The sequence below is a fragment of the Halichoeres trimaculatus genome, unplaced genomic scaffold, assembly GCF_033239565.1.
Source record: "Halichoeres trimaculatus isolate MK-OKI-2021-1 unplaced genomic scaffold, fHalTri1.1 fHalTri1_scaffold_16, whole genome shotgun sequence".
Taxonomy (NCBI): domain Eukaryota; kingdom Metazoa; phylum Chordata; class Actinopteri; order Labriformes; family Labridae; genus Halichoeres; species Halichoeres trimaculatus.
Window position 1 is genome coordinate 7,206,953 of NW_027437194.1, and position 12,262 is coordinate 7,219,214.

Here is a 12,262-nt window from a genome sequence, read left to right on the forward strand (position 1 = left end):
TTGAGGTAACTTCTGTCAAAAAGCACAAAGAGTGCAATGAGATATTAAAGGGTTGTTTATAAGCAGAAGTATTTGACAACCTCTGATAAGAACATGCCAGGAGCCAAAGACTAGCTCTAAAACTCAAAATATCTTAGAATAAGTTTCATAATACCTGCATCTTTTGGCCACTCTTTAGAAAAAGCAGGCAAACCTAGTTAAAATGTAGCCTAGAACATCACATTTGTTTGGGCACTCAAAGATCCCTTGGTTGCCTGACTAATCCAGGAACTAATAAATGAAAAGTACAACTATTACATGTATGTACGGTGCCAAAACCAGGATAATTCCTCCAAAACTAAGTCAAGACAACAAAGCCTTTAAACATTTATTGTACTCTGCATGGTTAAAAATGTCCATACAAGTGGAACAAATGAGCAGCAGGCCAGGCTGAGGGCTTGTGACTGAGGTTCAAAACTACTTCAATAAATAGCATTCAGGCAGGCGAGCCAACAGTGGCTGAGGCACGTTCCAGATGTTAGTAGTTCTGGGCGTGGATGCAGAGCAACTCGCTATTTTTAGCCACAGTGCACGGCAAGGAAATGAAAGGAGCAGGGTTCATTGTGCATGAGATTCAGAGCAGTACAGAGGGTAATCAAACACTGCCCACCAATGGCAATCACTCTGTCCTGACACAATGCTGTCCTCACTGCCACTGGGTAAGTCTTATCACAACATTCTCACACTCAGAGTGGGTGTGAGATGAATGAGTGGGGAAAGAAGACCATGAGGACAGGGGATTGATGGGATAGGGGGGAGGAAGAGCAGTGGAGAAATGAGCAGTTGGTGAAAATGAAAGCAGACAATCAGTGTTTTCACTTCAGATTAAGAGTGTCCATCTGTTTCAAGGTGTGTTCTGTGTATTCAGCACTGAGGCCACATGAGAATTTTGGATGAAAATAAAACTATGAAAAGAGTGAAGTTAGCATTCGCACTCAAAATCAGAGAGAAAATAAACCCTTTGGAGAGAAGTTTAAAAAAAGCTAATTTTACAGTTTCAAGCAGTTTTGAAACTCTTAAACAGGCACATTTTGATTGGCGTCTACCTGGTTCAACTACACTGATATTGCTAATGCTGAAATGGGATGCTCATGAAATGCTCTTTACTTAGCACAGTTAGCAGTTAGTGTATTGATGAAGCATTTCTTCTTACAGGTGTGATTGCAATGCAAAGTGATAGCTCTTAAGTGTTGGCTAGGGCCTTGTGATTACAGTAACTAGCTTTTAGCTAACACTCAACACACACACAATGAGTGTCACTTTTAGCTGTCAAGTTGTTTTGTTCTTTTTTGTGTGTGTATCACTGTGTTTGTATGTCACTAATCTGAGGACAGCAATCTACTTTTATGTACCGTAAGCTGAGTGCATGACAGAAGAGACCATCAAAACAATCAAAGAGCTAGGAACAAAGTAAAAAACAGATCACTGAATGGAACCAAACTGCAAAAAGCCACAATAAAAAAAAATGTGCTAACACATTTTTTTACAACAGTCTAACAAGGGATGGGTATTGATATTGGTTGAAGTTAAGAAGCGATCAGACTCGTAAGTTGTGCTGGAGCTGCCAGGCCTTACGTTTACATCACGTGATGTGCTACATGTTAATCTCACTTGTCAGTCAGCAGCAGCAGAATTTTGAATCAAAAGCTTGGCTCAATTCTACCAAAAAAGGACGCTAACAATTAAAGCTGGGACGATATGCTACTGTCTCATTTTAATTCTATTAAAATTTTTCTATTTTTTATTTTTATGTATTTATTTATTTTTTATTTATTTTTATGTATTTATCTATTTATTTTTTTATTTGTTTTTTGGGGGGGAGGAAATTCGATTTAAATTGAGGTTCTTCATTATGTATGATTTTTTGCAATTTTTATTTGCTTTTTTAACACTAGATCATGGGAAAACGTTTAATTTGGATGATAACCATTTTAGCTGGAGAAAAGTGGTATTTTTTCCTTTTTTTAATTTATTTCATTTATTTTTTTATTTTTATTTTTTGACAAAAAGTCACAATTTTGATATCGTCAAATAAAAAGTCCCAATATATTGTATTTAATTTTTTTTCTCTCACTGCTACCAACAACCCAAAGTGGAATTTGGCATGGAAGTGTGTTTGGCTTGGCGTTAAATACCAACAATGTCACGTTTATTTACTTATAAATTTAATAAAATGATAACACAGAAATCCTTCAAAACCTTTTTTTACGTGCACAGAAAATCCACAGCAGGAATTGACGGGGAAATCGATAAAGAACATAATCGATAACTGATATGGATAATGACAATGGGGATCAATAAAACCATCCCTAGTAGTATCCTGTCTGCCTGGCACATGATTGATGAAAACATTGGAATTTTATAGCTTGACAGCATGTTGGATTTGTGCAAAATCACAAGTAATACTTGTAAAAATTATTAAAGCCACCTTTTATAAAAATTTAACATTATCTCTAAAAAGTTTACAGAATCTTACAAGATACGATATATATTAAAAATAAAACAGTCTGTTATAAAGAACTTCCTTGAAGTCTTAATCCATTTTCGTCAAAAGAAAGATCAATGGCTTCCCTTTGAAATTAATGCAACATTACACAACAAGACCACATGGAAACATAATCCACCCACTCTGACATGCTGCAATCACAGTGATGAGCAAACCCTGATAGCTCTGACATTCTGCCAGTCAGTCATGATTCCAAGGCTGTTTGACCGAGATAGAGATAGATGCATGAGCACTGTCTGCGTCTGGAATAAACGACACCACTCTCTTTAATGAAGACAGCAAATCTGTCAGAAAGCTTCCTTCCTTCCTTCACCGCTCTCCATGCAGACGGAAAATTACCAAACTGTTGATAGATGACTAACAGGTGCAGGCTAATTATACTAATCATGGCAACAGCCAAATAAACTGATTGCCATGTTCATTTAAATGACAGCAATGTTCCTTTGGTGGCTAATTAAAATGGGTTGGGAGAAAGGAAACGAGGCGGTGGGTTTGGATGAAGGGAGGTGTTTAAATAAAAGCCTTCTCTGGGGTCTCCTGTAATAAGCTGTATTTCATTGGTTTAATGATGTCATAATGAATTTATAATGATGGGGGATGGGCTGGGGTGCAAAGACGAGATGTGTGGGGCTGCGTGGAGGGAATCTTGCAGCAACTCCACTCTGCATGAAGAGAGGTCAACAAGGGAGTGCTAGCTTATGCTGTGTGTCGCGCAGAGTATTCCTGGATGAAATGAGCTAAGTAATGAAAATAAAAATCAGTAGAGGACATCAAGTGGGGTATGTGCTCCATCTGTTTCAATACTAGCCCCTCTGGAAAGGGTAGCAGAAGGTTTTGAAGGGGCAATTACTTTTTCTCTGCACTGGGCCCAGTCGGCCCCTGTCTCCATTTGCATGTGACCCAGGAAACAGGCATCATTAGAGGGAGAGATGGCGATCAGAGGCCAGGGGAGATGAACTCTAGGGTCCCCTGAAAGCCACTGTGGAGGTATGAAAGGTGCACAGGGTCTGATTAATGTTTATAGAGGCAGCTGCTATCAAAACCATCTCTCCTCCCTCCTCTCCCCAAAGTCCCCAGCTTTAATTCCACTCTCTTCCTGGGGAGATTAAAAATCCATAGCATGGACTCTATCTTTGCCAACACCCCATTTGTTTCCAAACACAGTGCTCCCAGGGACTTAGTATTGCACCCCTTTAACCATGAACCCTCTCGGCCTTCTCCTTTTTATGAACTATTTGTTTTCTTGCCTTAAAAGAAATCAAAATCTGAAAATCTTAGAGAAAATATTGGGGTTTCATGATAACACGGACAATCTAATAAACACTTTTTTGTGTGTTATTTTGGGAGTTTTACAGCAGTAAGGTTGCCAGAGTGTCTGAATTTAACATTCAGATCACACTGCAGGCGAAGAGAATATTTGGACGCACTGAAGCGAAAACTGTCAGCTGATGTTTCTGTGGAGGGATAGACCACACAAGTGGCATCTATAGTGACTATAATATGTGACTGTACCAGCCTCATTGATTTACAGTCAGTGGGAAGACTGAAGACTTTAAATTCAGAAACCCTTTAACACAGCCTCCAAACAAATTTTAAAAAGCACAACAGTATTAGTGCCTGGCATAAAAAATTAGTTTAATTATATTTTTTGTTTATTATGATTATAATTACTATAATAATAATAATAATAATAATAATAATAATAATAATAATAATAATAATAATAATGGTAATAATAATAATAATAATAATAATAATAATAATAATAATAATAATAATAACTATTATTATTATTATTATTATTATTATTATTATTATTATTATTATTATTATTATTATTATTTATTTTTTATTTTTTTTAAGAACATTTTATTTATTTGTTTATGTATTTATTTATTGTTAATTCAAGAAAGAGACAAAATTACAACAATATTGTCAAGGGAGATGCCTTAAATCAGAAAAATAACATTTTTCATATTCCAACTACAGCACCAAATATTCCGATTTAATTTCAAAATGCAAAATGCACATCACTATTTGCAAAGAAAGAAAGCAAGAAAGCAAAAAAGAAAGCAAAAAAGAAAGCAAAAAAGAAAGCAAGCAAGAAAGAAAGAAAGAAAGAAAGAAAGAAAGAAAGAAAGAAAGAAAGAAAGAAAGAAAGAAAGGTACAAGGGTGTTGACAGGATATTTTTGCTGGCACCAGCATTTTTTTTTTACAAAAACATACAAGGTCATAATGGAGTGAAGTGCTCTTTCAAAAGCTTCATTTCAACGGTGTCCCTGTGTCCTTAAAACTCTTACAATAAGGATACCTATATAGATTCTGAGGGAACTTTGTACAAGTGGCAAAACACTCTCAAAACAAACATTGTTGCTGTGATCTATTTGTCAATCCCATCCTGTTCAATGTGAAAACAGGACACTGATAAAAGAAAGAACTTACAAATGTTGCTGGGCTTCGATAAACGTGGGAAAGGTTAGAATTTATTTTAATTACTATCAGATGTGCACACAAAGCAACACTTGTATCCAGGTAACAAAAGGAGAAAGACCTCGAGTGATGAACTTCAAAAATAAAGAGATAAAGAGACACTGACTGAAGAAATAAAAGTGGCCTTTTATCTTCCATTTATACGGCTTTCACACTATTTGAATGTATGCCACATTAGAAGGGATCTACTCAATTCAATATATTATAATGTGATGTTTGGCCTTAATGGAAAATCAATGGTGAGACAAGCCCGCCATTGCTGAGACCATACAAAAGCAATTTCCAAATTGACATGTGGAGGGCCCGTGTGATTGATTCTGACTGCTGTTGGATTTTAATACCGTTCACGTTGAGCTCATTGACTCTCAGACATCGTCTTGTGGTTTATCTACATACTGACAAATGAGTCCTTGTCTCTGTTTTCTTCGCTTGCATTCTTTGCTTTTTTGTCTAAGCAGAAGCAGAGAGAGTGAATATGTTGTATTGGAAATGTAAGATAAATGAGAGGATGATTTTAAGCCTAAGCTTCCTCTGTTATCGATCACAGTGATGGATAGCAGTGTGTTCAGGGTAACGCTGGAAGATATGACCTAAAATTTTAGCTTAAAATTAAACAATATTTTCATGGGTTTCCTAAAATGAAAAGAGGGAAGATAAAAACAAACTTGTGTAAAATCAATGATGGGAATAATGCAAAATTCATGACATCAGTGGCAGTACTGAAAAAGGCTTGTCACACAACCCTACAAAGCTGGAGTTGAGACTTCCTGAGCACTTGCCTTGACGCGATGGCATCAGCTGTCTGCATCAGTTGAACAACTTTATTATGTCTCTGCTACTTGTAGCCGAGAAAAGCTTACCCCTCCTGCCCCTCACTTCTATTTCTGAAAAACCTCAGAATAAAACACCCAAGTCAAAGGGATTACTCAACAAGGCAATCAATGCACTTCACAGGCAGAAGTCAACAGGGTATGTCGCCTGTGTTTAAAGGCCAGAATAAAGAAGAAAACACAACCCTGTGACATCTCCATGCTGGATCCTTACCAGTCTGAGACTCATATTTGTTGTCAGTTTCTATTGGTCAATTACTTTGACAATTTATGATACATATTTCAGTTCTTTTTTCCTTTTAACTGCAAAAAATTAGGAAAAAAAAAACATATAAAAATGGAAACTAATTCTATATAACATAAACCCAAAGCAGGGGACTATTTTAATTGCCTGTGATTAACTTAAATTCTATAAACTCTATAGCCCCCCCAAAAAACCCTAAATGTTACAGAGAGGATTAGGGCAAATAAAATATAAAAAAATGAATACATTTTTAAAAATGTCCAATTGTATATGTATTTTTTAATTGCTATTTACTAGGGTTGAAGTCAAAATTATTAAAAAAAAAAAATATATATATATATATATATATATATATATATATATATATATATATATATATATATATATATATATATATATATATATATATATATATATATATATATATTCCCCAGTTGCCCTAATCCTTTTTAGTAGAATGGCATTCCTGGATACAAAGCAATAAATGTTCAAGTTTGATAAACTGGAATCAGAACAAGTATATTATTTCCCCATGAAAGAAAAAAGATTTACTCGATAATAATAATAATTATAATAATAATAATAATAATAATAATAATAATAATAATAATAATAATAATAATAATCAAAATAAAATAAAATAAAATAGAATAAAATGAAAATAAATTAAATTAAATTAAATTAAATTAAATTAAATTAAATTAAATTAAATTAAATTAATTTAAAAAAATTAAATAAAAAATAAAAAAACAGAGCAGAGAATGTTTTTTTTGCATCATAGGAGCTGCTCACAGGGAATCCAAAAACATCCACGGGCCAGACTTGATGTTAAAACTTTCCAAAATCTTTTTGGGGGAAGTTCAGCTGAGCCAACTCTTTGAAAACAAGCGCAGACTATTTCAAAAGATGGGCATACTTGAGGCATCACCATCAGACGCTCACTGGTGAACAGCAGTTCCACCACTTTTGCCTCCTAGAAGTCTTTGCTGCAAGAACATCAACTCAGATTCCAAGTCCCAAACCTCCCTCGGGATGGAGAGAAAAGAACCTTATGATTACTCACATAATAAATTGAGAAATCCACTTGAAAATCCAACTAAAACACTCTATAAAGCTGAAATGATGTGAGAGTGAGTCAGCCACCTTTACAGCGGAGCCAACACACTCATCCACACTGCGTTTAATCTCAACTCTGCTTTCTAGCAGTCTACTGTTAAAGTCTAGTCACTCTGTGACCTCAGATGAGATTGCTGACCCTTAAGTGTGACATCTAATGCTCATCTGGAGTTCTCTGCACCGTACTGAAGCTAATGAAAGTGACAGATTTGACTTTGAGCTACCTTCAAACCCAAGAAGAGCACATCGCCATGCCGCCTTATACAGATTCACAAACAACTTCAGACTCAGTGACCTCTTTAAAAATACAAAGAGGGCAACTTGAACTAACATGGAAGAAAACATAATAAGTTATGAAAAATTAAAGCTTCTGTGAATAATTTTTAGTTGGTTACAAAACAAACTGAAATGAATATTCATGCTTCTTTGTGAGGCATTTTTTCTCACAATGTGTTTATCTAAATCAAAGGAGTCATAGAGAAATACGTTCTATATCTGCATAATCTACAAATCTCAAAAGATGTAACCATAAAATCTTCCCTTTACATCAGAGAATCTGTGTTCCCCACATAGCTCCGCCTGCGAATGATACTATCAGCTCCACAAGCAGCATCATGTCTTCAAGGAGCTGAAGCCGTGAAGATATAGCCCACAGGCAAAACCATTCCAGAGCTGATCACAGTGTCAGTTCACGTGCTCAGCATTTTCAAGTTGGACTCACCTTGCCGAAGTCTCTGACATCAAACAGGTCAAAGGGGTCAAACAGCTCGCTGTTGCGCAGGCCAAACTTGTCATGGCACACTTTTAGAAATGTCCGGATGTTCTTCAAACACAGGAACTGCAGAGAAAGAAAAAAGATAATCAAAACCACCTCAATGGATATCAGTGTTTGTGTTCTACTTGCTTATTGAATTCAATAAAACCAACATGATATTTGCCCAGACACATGTTCCACTCATTAATTTCCTTGTTAGTGACCGGAAGGTCTTTGTAGTGTTGCAGCAGAATATGAGCGGGCTCAGGGTGATGGGCTGCCTCTCTGATCCAGATAAGCTGAGCCACAGAGGAGTCAGAGGGCTCACATCATGACATCAGAGCACAGACAAGCCCACCAGCAAAGAGCTGCCCCAGACTGATCTGTGTGTGTTGGTCTGAGACTATGACCTCACAATGAAAGGTCAAAATGTATAAATCTGACAAAGAATGAACCATGTGACCCAGGAAAATAGAAGAGCAGCAGATCAGAGAATTTAAAAATGCAGGTAAGCTAAGAGGAAAAGTTGCTGAGCAGTAAATAAAACTGTACTAGATGAGGATGATTATACGCCATCATGTAGTTCAACACTGCAATTAAAAGATGAGTGTTATAATTATGTGTTCCTAGCATTTTAGGATGTCCCCAACAACTGTCCTCCCTAGCTCTTCTTTTCTTCATCAGCCAGCCTAGTGGCCAACCACACAGTTGGCGCAGATTTCACACCCAGTGAAGTCCGGTTTAGTGTGACATTGCACCACTTAACACATCGGCATGGGATCCAGGAAAACTGTGGAAGTGGAGTGCAATCTGTCAGGCGGTGGAAACAACCCCACATCTGTCGGATGGCAAGACCAATAAATAAATCACTGTATTTACACCAGAATATTGGCCTGACTTTTATCAACAGGGTCAACTTTTAAAAGATTCCTACAGTCTATTGATGTCTGCATGTAAATAGAGGTCAATAGTGGGATGTAAATGGGAATGGTAAACAGTAAATGGACTGCAGCTGTAAAGCACTCTTTCCAGTCTTTTGACCGTTCAATGCTTTTACATAACATGTCACATAGGCCCATTCACACCACACTTATACACTGATGCCAGAGGCTACAATGTAAAGAGCCCACTAGTTTCAACTCATCCCACTCACACACCAGTGGCACAGCACCAGAAGCAGTTCATTAAGTGCCTTCTCCAAGCATGCATGCGGACATTCTGACCTGGGATTGAACCCCCAACCTCCCAACTTGAAACCACTGAGCCACAGCAGCTCAAAAAAGGAGCATTTCGTAACAAAAGAAGTAAATATCCTCAACCTCTTTCATCAGCACCATTATCAAAACTTCATTAAACAAATTATTAAATAATATAATTATTGCAGAGGAACATGCCACTCAATTGTTCTCTCTGTCTCTGTTGCAGCTACAAGCTGTGACTCAAGTGGCTACTACCAGGAAGCTACAATGCTCTACTACACAGATGTAAACAGGCACAGATGACAGATAGCACATTTAATATAGCCCAGTATGTTAAGCTGGAAAATGAAATTTTAAGTTGTAAGAATTTTCTATCAAACTAGTATCTTCACACTCAGCCAGAGCTAGCCAAGACTGCCGTGTAGATGTTGATGGCGCTAGCTCTGCTAACATTAACCACACCTGGCAACACAGCAAGACACTGGGTTTCTTTTAGACCATCTGATCCCATGCTTTAGAGAAATTGATTACTTGGAATTTAAATTTCTACTCAAATGAAAAGAAAGTTAGTTGCCTTGGAACTAGAGATGTGAAAAAATATTGAAACAGCAATATATTGCAATACTTTGACCTGTGATAAAATAATGATATTTCAACTCTTATTGTCAATATTTTTGTTAAAATAAAAATTCATATTGTAAGGTAAGTAGGAGGTACAATACGTCTAATTTAGTCTGAATATGACCTTAAAGTATATTCAAAATATTTTATCCCTAAACTTGATAATGTGGGTTTTGATGGCATTAACATCAATGTTTTCTCTCTATTCTTAGGTCAGTTAGTTTAAAATCATTTTAAGTTTTATTTTTATAGTGTAGTAGACAGATAAAATTGTAATAATAGTCATGTGTTGCGCAATTTTAGATTTTTTTATTAGTAACATTGATGTTTATCAATTTAAAGACCTGACCAGGTCTTTAAACCATTTTTTTTTTCGGGGTTTTTTTTTTCGTTTTTGCAATACTTTTTTTTTTGTCACAATACTTTAAGTGACAAACTTGACACACTTTATATTTTCAAGTTAAGTGTATTCAAACACTGTTTATGACTTTCATTTTTTTTTTAAACACCATAAAATAGAAAAGTTGTTTTCAACCAAATCATTAACTGAGGAGAATATCACAATATATCACGATATAGTGAAATCATGATATCGTATTGTGACCCAAATACTGTGATGCGTATTTTATCATGAGGTTCTTGCCAACACTCACCCCTACTTGGAACTGCTCTTGTTAAAAGACCAAGAAGAAAAAGGAAATTAATTTGTTTGGTGACATAGAAAGTTCCTCTGAATGCAAAAAGTCCCTACAATTCCCATCTTAAAGGTTCCCATCTTCTGCATATTCAACTTTATTTCATCTTTTTGAATTTTGAATGTTATTTTTACATTTCTGTATCATGAATCTTCTTCTGACACAGTGATTTATTAATGTATACAAATACAATGAAACAGCCAGGCCAATATTCTGCTCTTGAAATTACCCAACAACAGATTTCTATTATCAGTGGCCATCTCACTTCTATGCAAATAGCACATCACAATCCAGGATTAATAGCCAACACTGAGGAATGATGGAGTTCACATGGACCCTGAAGCAGCCAAGAAAAACTCATAACGAACTGCATATTAAATACTCTCCACTCACAGAAATATTAATGGCCCCTCTCTCTAAAATATGCAATCACACAGATAAACCTTGAGGGCTGGGGGACAGAGCAACAACTGCTCAGGAGTACTGAAGTATTAATGATGAGCATTACCGCCTCCCATTTCTCATCTTTCAGTGTGTGAGGAACACATTACCTGGCTGGCATGAAAATCCAGACGCTGCTCAGATATGCTCTTTCATTTCTGTGTGTAAGTGATATAAACTGGTGGCCATGAAAGCATTATTAGACATATGAGTAAGAAAGCCTGTTTGGAGCAAATGCTTGATTGTCTTTTCTCCTTGAAAGCTCTCACAACATTCATTTACTGTCTAATGGCTGTTGCATAAAACTAATGTAGTGAAGCAGCCAGAAGCATTGCAAGTCACAGCTCATATTTGGTTAATGTTAGCATGCTTTAAGGGCAGATACAACAGCACCAGTGGGATTCAGGTACAATAATTTGCAGTGAAGCATCCTCACTACTCAGGCACGAAAAGTCAGCTGTCTTTTCATTTCATATCAAGATCTTAACTTTAGAACAGTCGTAAATTTTGCACCATGATTACTCAAGAAGTAAACCTATTGCTATTTTATGAATACTGTGAAACAAAGACAAAGATCCCTAGGACCAAAAATATATGCCTCAACGATAATCTGAGGCACCAGTTTAGATCAGCTGGTGAGGTAGCCCCATGTACGGCAGCTACAGTCATCATCACATTGGCTGCTGATTGACTGACATTTCTGTCTCTGCTCCATGCCTCTGAACCCCATTTACTTACTTTTTCTTCCTGTCTCTCTTAAGCTGTCCAATCTAAGAAAAACGAAAAATTCCTAGTTATATAATTTTGTAATGAAATGAAAAAAAAAAAAGAATGAATAAATAAATCTGAGTTCAGACACAGTGGATGGCATGCTATAAATGAATGAATGAATGAATGCTTTTTTTTTAACAGAGGGATAAATACAGAGGGAAAAGAACATCAACAGAAAAAATGAACAATTGAAAACATTAATAAATGAATAAATAAATAAATAAAGCAACCAAGAAAAACAAAACAAAACAAACTAGAGAAAACACTCAGAGTGCAGACCTCCACCAAGCATATTGTGACTGTCACCAACACTTAAGTCCTACTTTAATGTTACACTCCCTTTCAGCAGACTGTCTGTGACAATTTGGTGTTAGTTACAGGTTTGTACAATATTTTATTACCTGGCAGAGTTGAAAACTATGATGACTCAATACATATTTCATATTCCAGATCTTAGTATCCAGAATATTGTCAGGATCTAGATCGTACTTTTACATCTGTCAGAAATTATGGTGACCTTGTCTTGGATTATTTTGCAAAGCAATCCGACCATTT

The 12,262-nt window shown here is 36.1% G+C and overlaps 1 protein-coding gene across 12 annotated transcripts in view; it reads right to left on the bottom strand.

Annotated features, from left to right (window-relative positions):
* vav2 (vav 2 guanine nucleotide exchange factor) overlaps positions 1-12,262 on the bottom strand; it is a 291,784-nt gene that overhangs the window by 198,532 nt on the left and 80,990 nt on the right. For all 12 annotated transcript variants that reach the window (XM_074690256.1, XM_074690255.1, XM_074690252.1 and 9 more), the window contains exon 2: positions 7,948-8,064. In XM_074690256.1, coding sequence (XP_074546357.1) covers positions 7,948-8,064 — 117 coding nt within the window. The remainder of the gene's footprint in view (positions 1-7,947; positions 8,065-12,262) is intronic.